The 18,257-nt window shown below is 44.9% G+C and overlaps 1 protein-coding gene across 1 annotated transcript in view; it reads right to left on the reverse strand.

The window, feature by feature from the left end:
• Positions 1-18,257, reverse strand: part of LOC142245330 (multidrug resistance-associated protein 1-like) — a 261,385-nt gene that overhangs the window by 185,285 nt on the left and 57,843 nt on the right. Inside the window, exon 2 of the mRNA XM_075317960.1 lies at positions 12,924-13,100. Coding sequence (XP_075174075.1) covers positions 12,924-13,100 — 177 coding nt within the window. The remainder of the gene's footprint in view (positions 1-12,923; positions 13,101-18,257) is intronic.

The raw sequence follows: 18,257 nt of genomic DNA on the forward strand, positions 1-18,257 counted from the left end.
TTCATGTGAGGGGTTGATTTTCACCTAAGGAAAGGGGAGGGGAGGGGGGGGGGGGAAATCACACATAATTTTAAGAACGCTGCCATGAATGGAGATCTAAAAAAACATTCTCCAATAACTTCTCTCAACGATCGGGCCGTAACCTTGTGATGAACAGTGTTTTTATCAGCATGATGGAGAACAGCTCACGGCTCGATGAGCAAAAACATTGAAATTTTGAGTCCATGGCCAGGAAGTGCTCTAGGAGTCAATCCCTATAAGAGCTGGTGATAAATCTTCAATACGTTGATGGAGAACCAAAAACACAACAATTGTGATAAAATCCAAAAAAATGATTAAACAATATGGACAGAAGCAGGGGCGTAACGATAGCGGTCGCAGAGATCGCGACTGCAACTGGGCCCAGCAGGATTACGGGCCCGGAGCCAGCCCTGCAGAGAAGTAGTCGGCTCCTCTCCTCTGGAGAGAGGAACTGCGGTCTAACAGCAGACCACGCGGCCACTATGGGGCCCATGAGTCATGGGGGCCCGATGCCATCAGCGTCACCAGCCCCCTCTCACCAGTGGGCCCTAGCCAGTCATCGCAGAAAGTAATTATGAAGGATGGAGCAGAGCGCTCCATATTTCTCCCCCTGTACCTGGGCTCGACGTTTCAGTGCAGCAGAGCGCGGTGACGTCACAACTGCGCGCTGCTGAGCTGAGACTGCAAAGTGCGGGACACTGACCGGAGCAGCGGGGGAATGAGGTGAGGTGAGTACTTGTTTATGGGTTCTCTCTTTTTTGGGGGTTTGTTTATTTTTTTTACATCAGTGAGTACACTGTGGCCAGAAACCTATGGGGGTCAATTTAACAGTATGAGGGCTGCATAATACAATATGAAGGACTCCTTATACATGAACTATAGGGGTGCATTAGAGTACATGGAGACCTTTGGGGTGCATTAAATGGTATGGGGCTGCATTATAAAACATGGAGGACTATGGGGCGGCATTATAAACAGAGGCCTATGGGTGTGTATTAAACAGCATGTGGGCTGCACAATACAATATAAAGGACTATAGTGGCTGCCTTATAATATAGAAAGGGTTATGTGGGCCCCATTATACTATATAGAACACTATGTGGGGGCCATTATAGTATTTGGACAGCTATATCCGAGTGGGGAGGAACAAAGAAAAGCATGGAATGGGAAAGTTTTGTGCAGAGGGAAAGAGGGCTCTTTCCCTCAGTACCCAGCTTTCCCATTCTCTGCTGTACATCTTTTCCTCAGCACCCAGCTTTGCTATGCTCTGGAATTACGGGAAAGCTGCGTGCTGAGGGAAAAATGTATAGAAGAGCATGGGGAAGCTGGGTAGTGAGGGAAAAAGGGAAAGCTGGTTACTGAGGGAAAGAGCCCATTGAACATTGGAAAGCTGGGTGCGGATATAAAGAGGGATTTCAGATTATGGGAAACATGAGTGCTGAGGGAAAGAACCTAGTGTCAGCGAGTAACGGCATCATTAACCTGTACCCCGAATGTCGGTGTACTGTAGAGGGGGGCGCAGGTCCAAACTTTGCAGCGGGGCCCATCAAACTCTAGTTATGCCACTGGCCAGAAGTCTTGAAAAATAAGGGTCAACACTGTAATTGAGTCTTTATATATATTTGATTACTCAATAACAATTATGAGATACTTCTAAATGGTACTTCTGGAACCATAAAAATATTTGATTAAAATATCTAAAAAACAACACTAGAGCACCGAAAACTAAACTTTTTCAGCCTCAAAACTTTTGTCCACAGCTCTGTGAGAAAGCGCTCGCTAGACTTCTCATGAAAGTAACACGATTAACATGTATATTGGAAGAAAGCCCGAGAGGTGGAAAACCCCGTACACAACGTGCTCCGGCATGTCGCCAGATGAGGGAAAGGAGCATCCCATGACCTGGAACGGTGAATCCACCAGGATGTGAGTAGGAATGTAAAAGTAATTAATATAAAAAAGGGGATTTAAAAGAAAAAAGAAAAAACACTTTATAGGGTCTTTCATCTAAATACTTAAATGAACCAGTGCGTGGTCAATGGGCAAAAATTAAAGAGAACCTGTCAGGTCCCCAGCACTCAGAATCACAAGCAGTTCTGGGTACATACTGCTAATCCCTGCCTAACCGTCCTAGCATCTAGTAGCATAAATAGAGAACTTTATATATATAAAAAAAAAAAAAAAATATTTCTAAAGATGCTTTATAATATGCTAATGAGCTTGGGGACTAGTCGCAAGGGCATTACTTCCCTTGACTAGTCGGCCCCCTTAGCATGCCCACATGCTAATGAATGCGCAGCATCAGAGGCGTGGTCGCTTTCACCTCTACTGTTACTGCTGGTTTTCGGCTTAGTACGCACGATAAGAATGTCTATGGACTTCCGGTCATGCGCACTACATCAGTTTGGAGTCGGGACGTGTGCACCCGGCTTCATAGTACGCATGACTGAAAGTCCAGGACTTCCAATCATGCGCACTGAGCTCAAAATCTAGCGTCGGGCGTGGTGTCAGCAGAGAGCGACCATGCCTCTCACACTGCGCATTCATTAGCATGTTAGCACACCTACAGGGGCGTACTTATATGCTAAAGGGGGGCCAACTAGCCAAGGGAACTAACGCCTTTGCGACTAGTCTCTGGCCTCATTAGCATATTATGGTATAAAGGATCTTTAGAAATATTGTTTTTTTTAAGATCTATCTATGTATGCTAATAGATACAGGGACTGTTAAGCAGGGATTAGAAATACGCACCCAGAACTGCTCATGGCTCTGAGCGTATATTGCATTATAATAATATTATATAGATAGAGCTCACTGCGATTATTACTAAGCCCTGTTTGAGTTCTGGAATACTCGTCGCTGGTGGGACCGGATTGAACTGTCTTCAGGCGGGACATGTGCCAGAACGCTGCTGCGGCGCCGTGACCACTGTCATGCGATCTTGAATTATCCTGCATCTTGCGATCCAAAAGGGGACTTTACTCCGGGTTTGCAGTATTTGGCAACGCACTTAAGTTCAGGATGCTGAATTCTGTCTTTAGAGCTATACTAAGGTTTTTTGGGGTCACCATACATGATAGTCACTTATAATTTGTGATTGCCTGCAAATTCTCCTTCCATTTCCTTTACATTCCTCTCTCTTCTTCCCCCCTCTCAGTCTCAATTACTTGTTTAATCCCTCAGCCCCTTTATCTCAGCCTCATACCCATCTTTGCTATTCTATTCCTATCTACCTCTAAGTCTTCTTTGCTATTTTCTCCAATTTCCCTCCTCAACCTCCCTCTCTCTTCTTCAGTTTCCACCCAGTATGCCCTCCGTTACCTCTCTTCCTCTTATATTTCTATATTCCCTCCTCCTCACACTCTCTCTTCTTCCGCCCATCTTAATTTCTTTCCTCTTTCTTCTCTTCTCTTACCCCTTTCTCTCTTCCTTACCCCCCCCCCCCCTTTTTTTTTCTTTTCTCGCTCTTTACTACTCTCCTTCTCTTCTCTCTTCTCTTCCTCTCTTCCCATATTTCTATGCCTACTCACTCTGGGTTCTCTTACCTACGTACGATTAAAGGTTATGTTGCAGGATAACTCAAGACGTTGGACTGCAGGAGAAGCTTAAGTCCTTGTTTGAGGACACCCCCGTACCAAGTACACCATCTTGCCACGTTGGTTCACCCTGGTCGTTACTAGGGACACCCTCTCCTGGTCACACTACTGGATCAGTTCTTTCGGCTGTGTGTTTGCAACCGATAGTTTGTATTTAAGGGTACGTTTGCCCAAGTTCTACTGTGGGTTAAGTTTTTGACATTTCCCTATTAATTCAGTACGAGATACATTTCAATGGCTTTAAGCTTGATGACATGGAATGTTAGGGGGCTGGGCACATCCAGGAAACGGGCGGCAGTATTTGCACATATCAAAAAATCCAAAGCTCAGATTGTATGTTTACAAGAGACCCATTTGTTGTTGGAAACCACGAGAGTGCTCCAGAAGCCTTGGGTTCAATGGTCAGCTCACTCTGTTCATTCCTCATATTCGAGGGGAGTATCGGTACTAGTCCATAAAGCATTGCGGTGGGACCCGGGTAAGATTATAAAGGATAATGATGGGAGGTATGTGTTTATCCAGGCTCACATTGATGGGATCATGATAGTGATCTTGGCCATATACATCCCCCCTGCGATGGGAATCTCAATTTTGTATGAAGCGGCTAAGTTTGCCTCACAGTTCCCACAAGCCTTGGTGCTCTGCATGGGGGACTTCAATTTGATTAGTAACACAGGGCTGGATAGATTCAACACCCGACAGGTCCCGATCTCCCCCACGATGCAAACTAGACTGAGTGCATTCCTACAGGAGGTGGGGTGGTGTGACATGTGGCGGTTTTTTAACCCAGTACTGAGAGAATATACATGTTATACCCCAGGGAAAAACTCATTGTCTAGAATTGATTACATCTGTGGAAATGAAAGAGTCTGTGCCCATATACAATCGGTGTGTCATCTACCCAGATCAGTATCAGACCACTCTCCGGTATTTGTCAGCATTAAGTGGGAGGGTTGTAAGTCTCGTAAAGTGTCACGGAAGATTAACCCTTGGTGGCTGTCACTCTTTGGTACCAATGATAGGATTCCTGATCAGCTCAGGGCATACACCGAGACGAACTCCGTGGAAGAGAATCACTCGGCCTACTGGGACGCGCTTAAGGCGTATTTGAGGGGATGCTGTCACTCTTCTATCTCTTATGTCAAGAAACAGGCGGCCAGAGAGGAGGAGGAATTGGCCACTCAAAATAGAATGCTTGAACATAGATTTACCTCAGACCCTTCTGAAGGAAACAGATTCCAGTGGCTACAGGCTGGGAGGAAATATCTTTTGTTCCTGCAGGATAAGGCTAAGAGGCATGTCTTCTTCATGAACCAGAGATATTTTGAGCAAGGGAACCAAATCTAGTAGTTTACTAGCGTTCCTGGTGCGCCAATCCACTAGCTCACCTGCGGTCCTTAAGATCAGAGACTCCGGTGGCGAATCAATCACCTCCGTCACTGGCATCCTGAAGGTGTTTCTGGACTTCTATAGGAACCTATATGAGTCCAGGCTGGCTGTGTCAAGGGAGGAGATCACTGAATACTTGCGGGATCTGGAGCTTCCCAGATTGACTTTGGCCCAGAGGTCGGCCTTGGATGAGCCCATTAGCATGGAAGAGATGGTGGAGGCGATGGGAGCCCTCAATAGGGGTAAGGCGTCTGGCCCGGACGGACTCCCGATTGAGATATTCGACAAGTATAGGGGGGAGCTGATTCCAGCTCTCCTGGAGACGGCTGAGGCTTCGTTCCGCAGGGGACAGTTGCCTGATTCCTTCTATGAGGCAACCATCGTGCTACTATTGAAACCAGATAAGGATCCACTGGATTGTGGCTCATACAGACCGATCTCTCTGTTGAACTCTGATTACAAAATTCTTACCAAAATTCTAGCAACTAGACTCAATAAAGTGATCTCCTCCATAATACATGAGGATCAGTCTGGATTCATTCCGGGTAGAAGTACCTCGGATAATCTGAGGAGGGCACAGGTGATTCTACAGATGGGCACCAAGTTAGAGGAGGATTGGGCTTTGGTCTCCTTGGATGCGGCCAAGGCCTTTGACTCTATAGAATGGCCATACCTGCTGGAGGTACTGCGGGCATTTGGTTTCGGCAACGATTTTATTAGATGGATTGAGATTATTTATAAAGCCCCAACGGCTAACATTCAGGTGGGAGGCGGAGTATCGGAAACCTTCCATTTGGGGAGGGGAACTAGGCAGGGATGTCCTCTATCCCCTCTTCTGTTCGCCCTCGCCATGGAACCGTTGGCAGTGCACATTCGGACGGACCCAATCTACCGGGGAGTGAGACACCGTAAGGGAGATGAACGTTTGTCTCTGTATGCAGACGACCTGTTATTGTTTGCTTCTGATCCGGATTCCTCCATTCCTAGAGCCGTAGAGTTAATCGACCGATTCGGGGAGTTCTCGGGCCTGTCAATAAATTGGTCAAAATCGTACCTTCTCTTCCTATCCCGGGACAGGGAGGAAATGATGAATACCCACATCTGTAGAGTTCCAGTGGTGGATCATTTTAAATACCTGGGGATTATATTGATGGGAAACCCTTCGGAGATGATAGCAAGAAACATTGCCCCCTTATTATCACACCTCGGGGAGAAATTTAATAGATGGAGCCAACTCCCGCTCTCAGTGGCGGGAAGGATTAATCTCCTTAAAATGATAGTGCAACCAAAGTGTCTTTACATAACCCAACATGTATTCGTACAGATTCCCCGCTCTTTCTTTCGGTCCCTGGAATCTTTGATGATCACCTTTGTCTGGGGTCCTTCCAGATCAAGGGTCCAGTTGGCCAAATTGCAGAGACCCAAGGACATGGGGGGTATGGCCCTTCCTGATCTGTACTTATACTATTTGGCCGGACAATTGAAATATTTGGGACATTGGACACTTCCTGGGGTGAGGGGTTCTCCGGAGGGTCTTCTGGCAGAGTTCACAGGTATGGATCTCCTATGGCCATTGTTGACGGACCACAAGAGGGCTCCTGAGGGTCGTGTCCTCCCAATACACAAACTGGGGGCCAGGGTCTGGAGGGAGGCTAAAACCATTTTTGGTTTCCATGATATGCCAACTGAGATACCAATATGGGATAACCTGGACCTTCCACACTTTTGTGGGCTGCCGGGGTTTGGCGAATGGAGGAATCGAGGAATAGTCTCCTTGGGATCACTGGTCCGGGATGGTGATCTCCGCCCCTTTGCGCAGCTGCGTGCAGAATTTGACTTGCCGGAATCTCATGGGTTTCAGTATCTCCAGATTAGGCACGCCTTTCGGGCTCAGTTCTCTGGTCGTGGGATTAGATTCTCTTCCTTTCCAGTCATTGGAATTATCAGATCACAGGGCCCTGGAGGCCTCATTTCCAAACTGTATTCCTCCCTTATCCGGGCCAAGGCCATGAACAGTCCTCTTTCTGTCCGGGAGAGGTGGAGTGTCAGGATCCCTGAAATTGATGATGTAGTGTGGGACGACATTGTCGAATCCCACACGCTAGTCTCTCCTGCAGTCAATAATAGACTGATTCAGCTATACATAATACACCAAAGTTATATGACTCCTCAAAGATTGAACAAGATGAAAAAGGCGAATAATCTGGTGGGGGTGGGTTGTCCAAGATGCGGGAGAGACGGTGCTGATTTCTGGCACATGATATGGGATTGCCGGGTCATTCTCTCCTATTGGAGCGAGGTTGTAACGACTCTATCCACCATACTTCAGAAAGGAATTGCTCTGTGCCCAATTCTGTGTCTGTTTGGGGTGGTGGACGTACGCTCCTGGTCCCAAAATGAAAATTTACTAATAAAAAAGGTATTATTTTTGGCCCGGAAGGGCATTATACTAAACTGGATGGGCATCCACCCGCCAACTAGAGCCTCATGGATTGCGTTGGTAAATGCTATAATTCCGTCAGAACACTATGTTTATAAGATAAGGGGATCATTAAATAAATTTGACAAAATATGGGGTAGATGGATGGGCTCGCCCTTGACCGGTGGATCGCCCGGCTCCCTAGCTGATAGCCTACAGTCGGTACTGGCGTGATAGTAACTAATGGTATTCTGATGGGTGGAAAGGAGAAATACGTGGTTTATGATATAATGTATTGGGGATATTACGAGACCTCTGTAATCTGGGTTGCGCTTCTCTTATTGAGGTGGGCTTCTCGCCCCAGAATGGATATGTTTCATGAACTGACACCTCTGCAATGATTAATGTGCTAAGGCCAGATTGAATGTAATAGTTGTGGATTTAATTGATGTTGCTTTATTACTATGCTTATCAAACAGTATACGTGTATACTTGTAAAGTACAAATTGCTGACTTATCCTATAATGTAATGTCTTACTTAACCTTCAATAAAACGAGTTTAAAAAAAAAAAATATTATTAGATAGCTAGATATATTTTACAGTGGAACCTTGGTTTACGAGCAGAATCCTGGGAGTTCTGGGAATGCGCTTGTAAACCAAGTTACTCGTCTAGCAGAGCAAGATTTCCCATAGGAAATAATGCAAGCTCAGACAATTCGTTCCACAACTTGTTAAATGTCCCATCCTGGTCCCCTATTGTGCCATTCCACACACACACACACACACACACACACACACACACACACACACACACACACACACACACACACACACACACACACACACACACACACACACACACACACAATTCTCACCTTACCTTACGTTCCCTCGCCGGCCTCCCGGTTGTTGTAGTTCGCCGCTGTAGGACGTGTATCGGGCAACCATCGCGACGATGGAGGAACTTCCGCAGCCAGATCGCTGACGTCAAAAAGCAGGAGCCGCTTGCCTCTGATTTGTCAGCGCACTGCCTTTGAGTAGCGGCTGACAGCGGAAGTTCCTCCATCGTCGTGATGGTTACCCGATACACATTCTGTACCAGCGAACTACAAGAACCATGAGGCCAGCGAGGGAACGGAAGGTAAGGCGAGCATAATGTGTGTGTGTGCATAATGTGTTTGTGCGGACCGCAAGAGCGGGTCACAGCGCGTGTAAAGTACAGAACCGGAAGTGTGTGCGAGTGAGTATTTTGCTCGCAAAGCTTCCTTGTAAACTGAGTTACAAATTTACAGCAAGCTTTGCTCATAGCGAAATGCTCGCAAATCGAAGTTTCAGTGTGTGTGTGTGTGTGTGTGTGTGTGTGTGTGTGTGTATATTCAGTCCTGTTTATATCAGAAAGCAGATTTCTAAGGAAATCCCATACTGAGTTTGGAGACTTGTTGGAAACTTCTAGACAACGTCTGCTTTGTACTGTGCCAACTCCAGCTACACATAGAAAGAACTGGAGATAAGTGACAGAAAAGTTCCAAAGAACCCAATTCCTATACACATGTCTACACGTAATACAAGTGTTGCAGATGAAAGGCATTACTAAACACAGAAGAATGAGCCCAGAATCTGCGGAACCTGAGCATCTGCCAAGAAGACAAATTCTGACATGGCTGATTGCTTTCCTGATGTAATCCCATTATAGCCCACAGAGCATAAAGCACAAATCCAATAAAAAGTGATGCTAACATCATTCACACACACATTCCTGGTGGGTCTCAGAACTGGAAACCTACACTACTCACAAACTTTAGGGATATTTGGCATTTGGTGAAATTTATGGAAAATGTAAAAGGTTTCAAGCTACATTGATAGTTTATAATAAAAGTTTAAGTAGTAGTAATGGAGATTTCATCATCTCCAAACTATATATTGAAACAAACGCCAACACAAGTGGTGGGAATACCCTTCGAAAAGGTCAACGTCTTAACATTTTACATGGCCTTAGGCATCAATTACAACTTGACAACAACGTCTCATGCTGGTCACAAGTGGAGTTATTGTTGGCAAAAGAATGGCATCACACTCTTCATGAAGGACGGTCCTGAGGTCATTGAGGTTCTGGGGTGCAGAGTTACAAGCCTCTTCATGGCAACTCAGTTGCTCCCATAGGTTTTCTATGGGATTCAGGTCTGGAGAGAGAGTGAAGGCGGCTTCATTTGAGATACCCCAGTCACTAGCAGCTATTCCCCAATGATGTGACCTAGATGAGCTGGAGCATTGTGGCCCATGAAGATTAAATTAGGCCCATGTTGTTCATGCAGAGGCACAATGACTGGGTTAATTATGTTATTCCAGTAGTAGGGGCTATCACTGTACCATTCACAAAGTGTAAGGCAGCTCTGTATTGACTAGACACACCTGCCCACACCACCACCAAATGCTCGTCTGGTGACAGTGGCAGATGCATAGCGCTTTCCTTGTCACCAACATCATTGGTGGCAATCATTTCTGCTCCGTGTGAATCCACTCATCAGTGAGCAGCACTGAGGCCTACTGGTTCCTCATCCAACAAGATGACGCCGCCTGTGCCTGGTGGTGTGGTCAGTACCTTTGCAGGTTGTCTAGCATGCAGATGTAACCGGGTTCAAATGGTCAGATGTGACACTTGGTGCCTCTCCCCTTTCTTAAATGTGCCTGGAGTTGTGTGGCATTCATCATCCGGTTCCAAAGGGCATTCTTCATAATTAAGCAGTCATCAGTGTGGGATGTGGCCAAGGACGTCCACTTCTATGCCTGTGACTTTTCAATCTCTCTCTACAACCCTGCCAGTGACACTCTAGAGTCAGTGACCACTTCCGTCTGAGAAAATTCTGCTTGAAGCCTTGCAATGACGCGGTGCTACTGATCAATTGTTAGGTGTCATCTTGGTCTCAGGATGTCAAAATGTGAACAGCATGAGGAGGAGGACTGTCTAAATACAAATTCTAATTGAACCCTGAAATTTATTGGGCGATTCATGGATCAAACAACTACTATATAAAATAAGGCTGCTGCAGTCAATCCCTGGCCTCCGCGATATAAAGCACAAGACCACTGAGACCAGCGATTGGCTGCAGAGGTCTCAGAGTATTATGGGACTTCACCAATGCAGCAAAGGTAAAGAGAAGGCCAATGACGAGGATTGGGATATGGATGAATGTATATGTCACTTAATTATTTTACTTGCATAGCTGCCTCAGTGGAGTTTTGAAATAACACAGATCACTCCTTTAAAGGGAACCTGTCAGGAACAATATGCACCCAGAACCATGAGCAGTCCTGGGTGTATATTGCTAATCCCTGCCTAACCATCCCTGTATACACTAGCATAGATAAAGGGATATTTAGAGAAAGTATTTCTAAAGATCTTTTACCGTATGCTGATAAGCTAGGGCAGTAGCCCCCTCGGCGTTGCTTCTCTTGCCAGTCGCCCCAGTTAGCATGTTAGGTTGCTTTCAAACTTGCGTTGAACGGCATCCGTTGCTATCCGCCACCTTGAGGAATTACGGTAACCGTTGCAGGAAACAGTTTTATTCCTCATAGACTTCTATTAGCTATGAATAGAAACGGATGACCTTGCGTTGCGTCAGCCGACACTGCGTTGCATCCGCCTGGCAGATGAAACGCTGCATGTAGCGTTTTTCTGTGCTTGGCGAAGAGTCAAAAAAACGCAACCTGCAGGATTCCGTTGGCGTCCATTGTTTTTATAATGGACGCCTATGGTGGCAGATTCCGTTAGAATCCGTCATTTGACGGATTCCGTTAACGCATCCGTCTTTACACAACTGCGCATGCCCAGATGTATTAAGTCAAGAAAAAAAACAAACCTATAACAGATTGTGTTATTTTGTACGATCCATAGCATCCGTTGTGCCACTATATGCAACCGTTGCATCAGTCACACAACACATGCAACGGATGCCGTTCAACGCAAGTGTGAAACCGGCCTTAGTATGCCCCTGTGGGCGTGCCATCATGCTAATGAATATTCTGCATCAGAGGATGATCTCCCTCACCTCTCCGCCGCCATCGTGTCCAACGTGGGATTTTGGCTCAGTGCGCATGACCCAGGAGTTTCGGTCATACACACTATGAAGCTGGGTGTACGCGTCCTGGCTTCAAAACTGAAGTAGTGCGCATGACAAACTCTGGGGTCATGCACACTGAGCCGAAATCCAGTGTCGGACGTGATGGCAGCGGAAAGGTGAGCGAGATCATCCACTGATACTTTGCATTCATTAGCATGTTAGCACGCCCACAGTGTAATAACACGCTAATGGAGCTGACTAGCCAAGGGAACTAACGCCTAGGGGACTAGTTCCTGAGCTCATTAGTAGAGTTGAGCGGATAGTGAAAAATCCGGGTCCGGTGGCTACCCGGCGGGTTTAAAAAGAAGTCCGGATCCGATCCGGAGTTCGGCCCCATATATGTGAGAGCGGGGGGGGGGGGGGGAGACAGCGTGGGGGGAGAGAGTGGGGGGAGGGGAAAGGGGAGAGGAAAAAAACCCGAATCCGGATCGTGCAGCCGAGCCGGATTCCCAGGTCCGGGTCAACACTACTCATTAGCATATGTTAAAAGATCTTTAGAAATACTTTTTCTAAAGATCTCTTTATCTATGCTACCAGATACAGGGACAGTTAGGCAGGGATTAGCAATATGCACCCAGAACTGCTCATGGTTCTGGGTGCATGTTGGACCTGACAGGTTCCCTTTAAGTGTCAGATTACAGATGGGTGATCAGGACCTATCTTTCTGTTGAACAGTTTTGGTAATGCTGTGCATGCTGTACCCATCTGATGGCAGCGATGTCTGCCATGCTCTTCTGCCAAGGATTTGTGACCACAGAACTAGCAAACACTAGATGCTTTTGTGCATTATCTTACTGTAAATAGTTTAAAGATGAGCAAACATCTTAACCTGTATGTAGGAAAGTGACAATGGAGTGCCAGAAGCATCTAAAAGGGAACCTGTCAGCGGATCTATGCTGCCTGAAGCAGAAACACCATGAGTAAGACCGGTTCCTGCATGCTAGACTCCTACACTGAGTGGTGTTAGAGAAAACATAGCTGAAGATACAGATTGGGGTGACGGACCGGCCCACACCGCTACACCGACAGGTCTCTTAATATACTCACGCACAGGGAGAGATCTTAAAGCCTAGCCAAGTTGGTAGGGCGAAGCCAAGGAGAAAACTCCATCTGTGACTAGTCACCTTGTCCCCTTAATACTACGGAGTAAACTATAGAAGCCAATCTCAGATTCCTATAGATCAGATGACAAGTTCCATTTAAGACGGTGACCACCAAGACCCAACAACTATCTCCATTTTCAGTCAAACTACCATAACACAGTTTGGCTTCCATATTAAATCACAGCCAGATTTGGCCAAACTGATGGCTTCATCCTTCTATTGAATATCGTACCCAATTATAGACATGGTAGCTACCACAGGAAAATATGGACTTACGGTTTTGGCCTTACTGAGATGTGACATTCGGATGTAGCCCTGGTCATTGCGATGGAGGTATAAAAAATAGAAAGGGAAGCAGAGCCAGAGGTAGATGCATGGAATCCAAACCAGGACTGTATTCTGGAAGCACTTGGTGAAGTCTGGGTTTTCTGTATGCCAGGTAACATTTGCATCCTGTTAAAAAGGCACAAAAAACACAATTTTTTTTTATATATATTGCTGAAAAACTTAGATAATACCATAGCAGGCAGCATTAATGTAAACGTAGAGGGTCCATGCTCAGCCAACAACAATTAGACTTTCCAAGCCTGTAGAGCTCCTCCTCAAAGCTCTGTTGACATCTCCTCTTCGGCCGAAGTAATTCAATTACAGACCCATCTAACCCCTTTATATAAAAGGGCAATATTTGTTCTTGGTAGTGATGAGCGAGCACTATCAGGCTTGGTACTCTTAACGAGCAGTTGGTGCTCAGATGGGCACTACTTGAGCACCAGAGTATTATGGAAGTCCATGGAGGACTCAATCATTTTTCTGGAAGACTTCCTGGAAAAATGCGCGCGTTCCCCAATGACTTCCATTAAACTCAACTGCTCGAGTTGTGCCCATCTGAGCATCCAACTGATCGTTACGAGTACTGAACACGATAGTGCTTGCTAGTTCTTGCTTTTTCTCAGTTTCTTTTAAAGAGCCATAACTTTATTTTTCCCAACATAGCTATAAACTTTTTTTTTTTCCAGTAGTTTTGAATGACATCATTCCCTATCATGAAGAACAATCCCCATATATTCTTGAACCAAAAGCAATTCAACATTTATTCAAATAAAGTCATATCAAATCTGGAACATCAACATACGGTAAAGGTTGGGGCCACACGGGGACTACGGCGATCCTCGCATGACACTCGGCTCACGCTGGCAGCACAGCGGGAGCCAAGTGTCACTGCGACTTAGGTCAGATCACGCGATCGGACGACAGCTGCGGGGGGCGGGCCGGCACTGAGGAGGGGCGGGAGGGATTTATCTCCCGCTCTCCTCCGTTGTCGGCTATTGCCATTCTCGCCCTGCACTTGTGGTACACCGGTGTACTGCGAATGCAGTGCGATTTTTCTCTCGCCCCATCAACTTGAATGGGTGCGAGAGAAACAAGGATCGCATTGCACCCGCAGCATGCTACGACTGTTTTCTCGGTCCGATTAGGGCTGAGAAAATAATTGCTCAGAGGTGCTGACACATAGGCTAATATTGGTCCGAGTGGAATGTGATGTTTTATCGCGTTCCACTCACTCCAATTTTCATGCCGTGTGGCTTCGGCCTTATTCTCTAAGCCCTGTAACAAGTAAACCAGCCTGTCTGTTCGTCAGCTTTAGACTCCTACAATTAAGAGACCTTTGGTCACATGACATGATGTCAATAAGGTCCTTAAGCAGTCCCATTATTAGGATATAAATGATGGGGGCTCCTAAGAATGGGGGGGGGGGACCCTTGTGAATTTGCCCAGTTTGCTCTCCCTTCCCCCTAATACCAGTCTGTCTCCTGTTCAATTCTTTTAGACTCCTGTAATTAAGAGACCTTTGGTCACATGATGTGATGTCAAAAAGGTCCTTAAGGAGTCCTATCATCAGGATATAAATGCTGGGTGCCCTAAGAGAATGGAGGCCTTGTGAGTTTGCCTAATTTCCTCCCCCTTCACCCTAATCCCAGTCCTGCATGCCCTCCTGCTATTAGGTTCATTTAGACTCCTGTAATTAAGAGACATTTGATTACATCATGTCACATGACTTTGAAGACATCAGGATCCTTAAACAATCTTAATCTTGAAATACAAATGCTAGTGTCCCTAAGAAATTGTGCAGCCCTAATGTTGGCCCAGTCTGTAACTAGGGCTTACATTTCAAGCATTCGCCAAAAATCCTGTAAAAATCAAGCTGGGGCTTATTTTCGGAGTAGGTTTTATTTTCAGGGAAACCGGGTACCCCCTTTTTCTGGCTTTCAAATGTGCTTGTTTAGTAGATGCCAAGATCCGGATGTGAATTTTATACCCCCATATGATGTATTTTTCAAGCACATAGGGCCTATTCCAAAGGGGGTGACGACCAATTGTTCAGCTTTTGATCACTATCCAGTATAACGCTTCGTGCACACGCTGCATTTTTTCGGTGCAGTTTTGGTTTCAAAACAGCATGCATTTCAATCCCCAGCAAAGTCTATGAGACTTCACTTTCCTGTCCGCACACTGCAGGTTTTTTTTGGCTGCGTCTTTGTGGCGACCCCAAAGATGCAGCATGTCAATTCTTTCTGCAATTTTTGCCAACATTTTGGAGCTCTTCCAGTAAATAAATTTGACTTAAATTTACTGGGCAAAAACGCGGTAAAAAAGTGTCAAAAAAAAAAATGCATGTCGAGGGTGCGGTTTTTTTTGGGAGCAAAAACACACATCTTTGTGGTCACCACAAAGATCCAGCGTGTGCACATAGCCTAAGAAGGTTGAGCGAGCAAACAATGCTCCTTTCTCGTTGGTGGCACATTTATGCCGATAAAAATGAAGCTTCATGTGTTTCATGGATAGAACATGTACCCGTTATAGTCTAAGGCCATGTTTTTGGGGTTTTTTTGTCAAACAATAGATTTTATTGAGTTTTCAGGATACAAACACATAGGAAGAGGGAGAAATCAAGAATAATCAACGGATTCGCATACAAGAGGTTATAACGCATAGCTATATCACATAACACTGGTTCACTTATCGGCACTAAGGCAAAGTTTTGGGGATTTTTTATTTATTTTTAACAATTTTATTTGCAAAATTAAAAAAAAAAAAAATAAAAAAAAAATTAAGATGTCAATTTTTGATCTGATTTCAAGGGAATGAGCCTTGAAAAATAAAAAAAAAAAACAAAAACAAAAGAAAACTCAAATGCAGTCCAGACGTTGTCCTTTTGTTTCCTGCTCAACAGACAGAACCTTGCCATTTACGGTACTTATATTTCTTTGTTTTTGCACGCGAAGAAAAAAAATAAAATATTTTTTTCTTATGTAATATATATATCATAAGAAATAAAATTATTTTTTTTCCTCGCGTGCAAAAAGAAAGAAATAATATAAGTAAATGGCAAGGTTCTGTCTTTTGAGCAGGAAACAATCGAGCAACGTCTGGACTGCATTTAAGTTTTTTTTGTTTTTTTTTATTTTTAAAGCTCATTCCCTTGAAATCAGATCAAAAATTGTTTTTTTTTTTGTTTTTTTTTTAAACCTTTTTCTTTATTGATCTGATGGCTGCAGACCTATTTTGTGAATCCATAACAGAGGAAGATAGATTGTCGGCAATGAGTGCAGACGGATGAGTTCGCCAGTTGATCGGTGCTCGTTTCATAACCTCGCTGCAACTCTCGCTAGCGTTTCACACTGACCTTTTACATTGTTAGCAGCACATTTTTTTTTTAGAGTGGGTGGGTATGCTGCCGGAAAACAATAGGATATCGTTTACACTTGTGTTTTGTTTTCCATTTATAATGTTTTTTGTGGGGTGAAAAAAATAGCTAAAAAGAATTCATTTTTTTACAATTGGGGTGGCATCCTTTTTTTTTTTTTTTTTTTTTACTTATTTTTTTATGTATTATAAGTAAATAAAAAAAAGGATGCCACACAAATTGTAAAAAATAATTATTTTTTTATCTATTTTATTCACCCCACAAAACAAAAAAAATAAAAATTAAAAAAAAACAAAACAAAACACTGAAGTGTAAACAATATTCTATTGTTTTTCGGCAGCACACCCACCCAATCTAAAAAATGTGCTGCTGACAATAATGTAAAAAGGTCAGTGTGAAACGCTAGCGAGAGTTGCATCGAGGTTAGTAAACGAGCACCGATCAACTGGTGAACCCATCCATCTGCACTCATTGCCGACTATCTTCCTCTGTTAGGCTACTTTCACACATCCGGTTAGAGCAGTGCGGCTCAATCCGGCTGTGAAACCTATGCAACGGATGCGGCGAAAACACTGCATCCTTTGCATACGTTTTTACATGCGGCCCGTCCGTTTTTTTCCGGTTGCGGCACGCTACTGAGCATGCGCAGTGTAAGAAACCGCATGCGGCAGCCGGATGCGTTTTTTCCGCATCGCGCCGCATCCGGCGTCCATAGGCATGCATTGAAAAATGCGCCACAGCGGCCGGATGCGGCGCGATGCGTTTTTTTTGCCGGAGCAAAAAATGTTGCAGGCAACGTTCCATCCGGCCGCGGCATCGGCTAAATCTGCCGCATGCGGCAAAAACCGGACCAAACGCAAGCCCATGCGGCACAATACGGCACTAATGTAAGTCTATGCAAAAAAAAACGCAACCGGCGGCAAAAAAAAAAAAAAAGCGGTTGCAGTTTTTCTGCAGAGCGCCGTATTGTGCCGCAGAGCAAAAACCGGATGTGTGAAAGTAGCCTTATGGATTCTATATTCCTCTGTTATGGATTCACAACCATCAGATTGATAAAGAAAGGAGTTTTTAAAAAAATAAAATAAATAAATCACTTTCATGGAGGTGGTCATTTATGTTAAGGTTGCGGACTTTTCTCCTATCTAGGATTAAGGCACAAAGTTTCCCCCCCTTAGAAAGAAGCATGTCCCCTTTGCTAGTAGGTGTAAATCCCAGGGGTCTGGCCGCCATCCAGGCACTCATAGTGCGGTTAATCTACGGTCTCAGCATTGTTTATACACAGATGAGGGTTTCATAGAACACACAGACAGAGGTCACAGAGTATTTGGGATTTGCTTAGTCATGCTGTGTGCAGTCATCACACGCTGCACAGTCCTCGTGAGCTCCGGATGAACAGCATTCTGAAGACTGACAGGTGATTACACCGCACAGCCCTTTATAGGTGCAGAACGTTCCAGACCTTTATAACCTCTACAGAGCATTCCTAATATCTACACTGGCAGTAACAGCGTCAGGTCCGGGGGGGTTCAAAGATTCTAGTTCTGTATGAAAAAGAGAAAAAAAAAAAAAAAATACAAGCTGATCAACATTTTTCTGTAGACTAGTGCAGGACACAAAAAGAAGGCAGGAGGCGTATTAATCACTCCTGACATCCGTTTTAGTACATGTATTCATTTCCTATTAAATCCAGAGAAACTTCTCTAAAAAATAAAAATAAATTGCATTCTGCTATTCCTGGTATAAGAAACGGATAAATAAACTGATAACGGGCTGCAGGCGCTGGCAATCTTTGGAGGGCAAGCAGACAGCAGAGGTCCATGAGCAGCAGTCCATGGCTGCTTGATAATGGCTGTAGAGGGAACAGGGGTTTATATAGATGAAAGCTGGAGCCCGCTTGTGCATTC

This window comes from Anomaloglossus baeobatrachus, chromosome 7, assembly GCF_048569485.1.
Source record: "Anomaloglossus baeobatrachus isolate aAnoBae1 chromosome 7, aAnoBae1.hap1, whole genome shotgun sequence".
NCBI classification, from domain to species: domain Eukaryota; kingdom Metazoa; phylum Chordata; class Amphibia; order Anura; family Aromobatidae; genus Anomaloglossus; species Anomaloglossus baeobatrachus.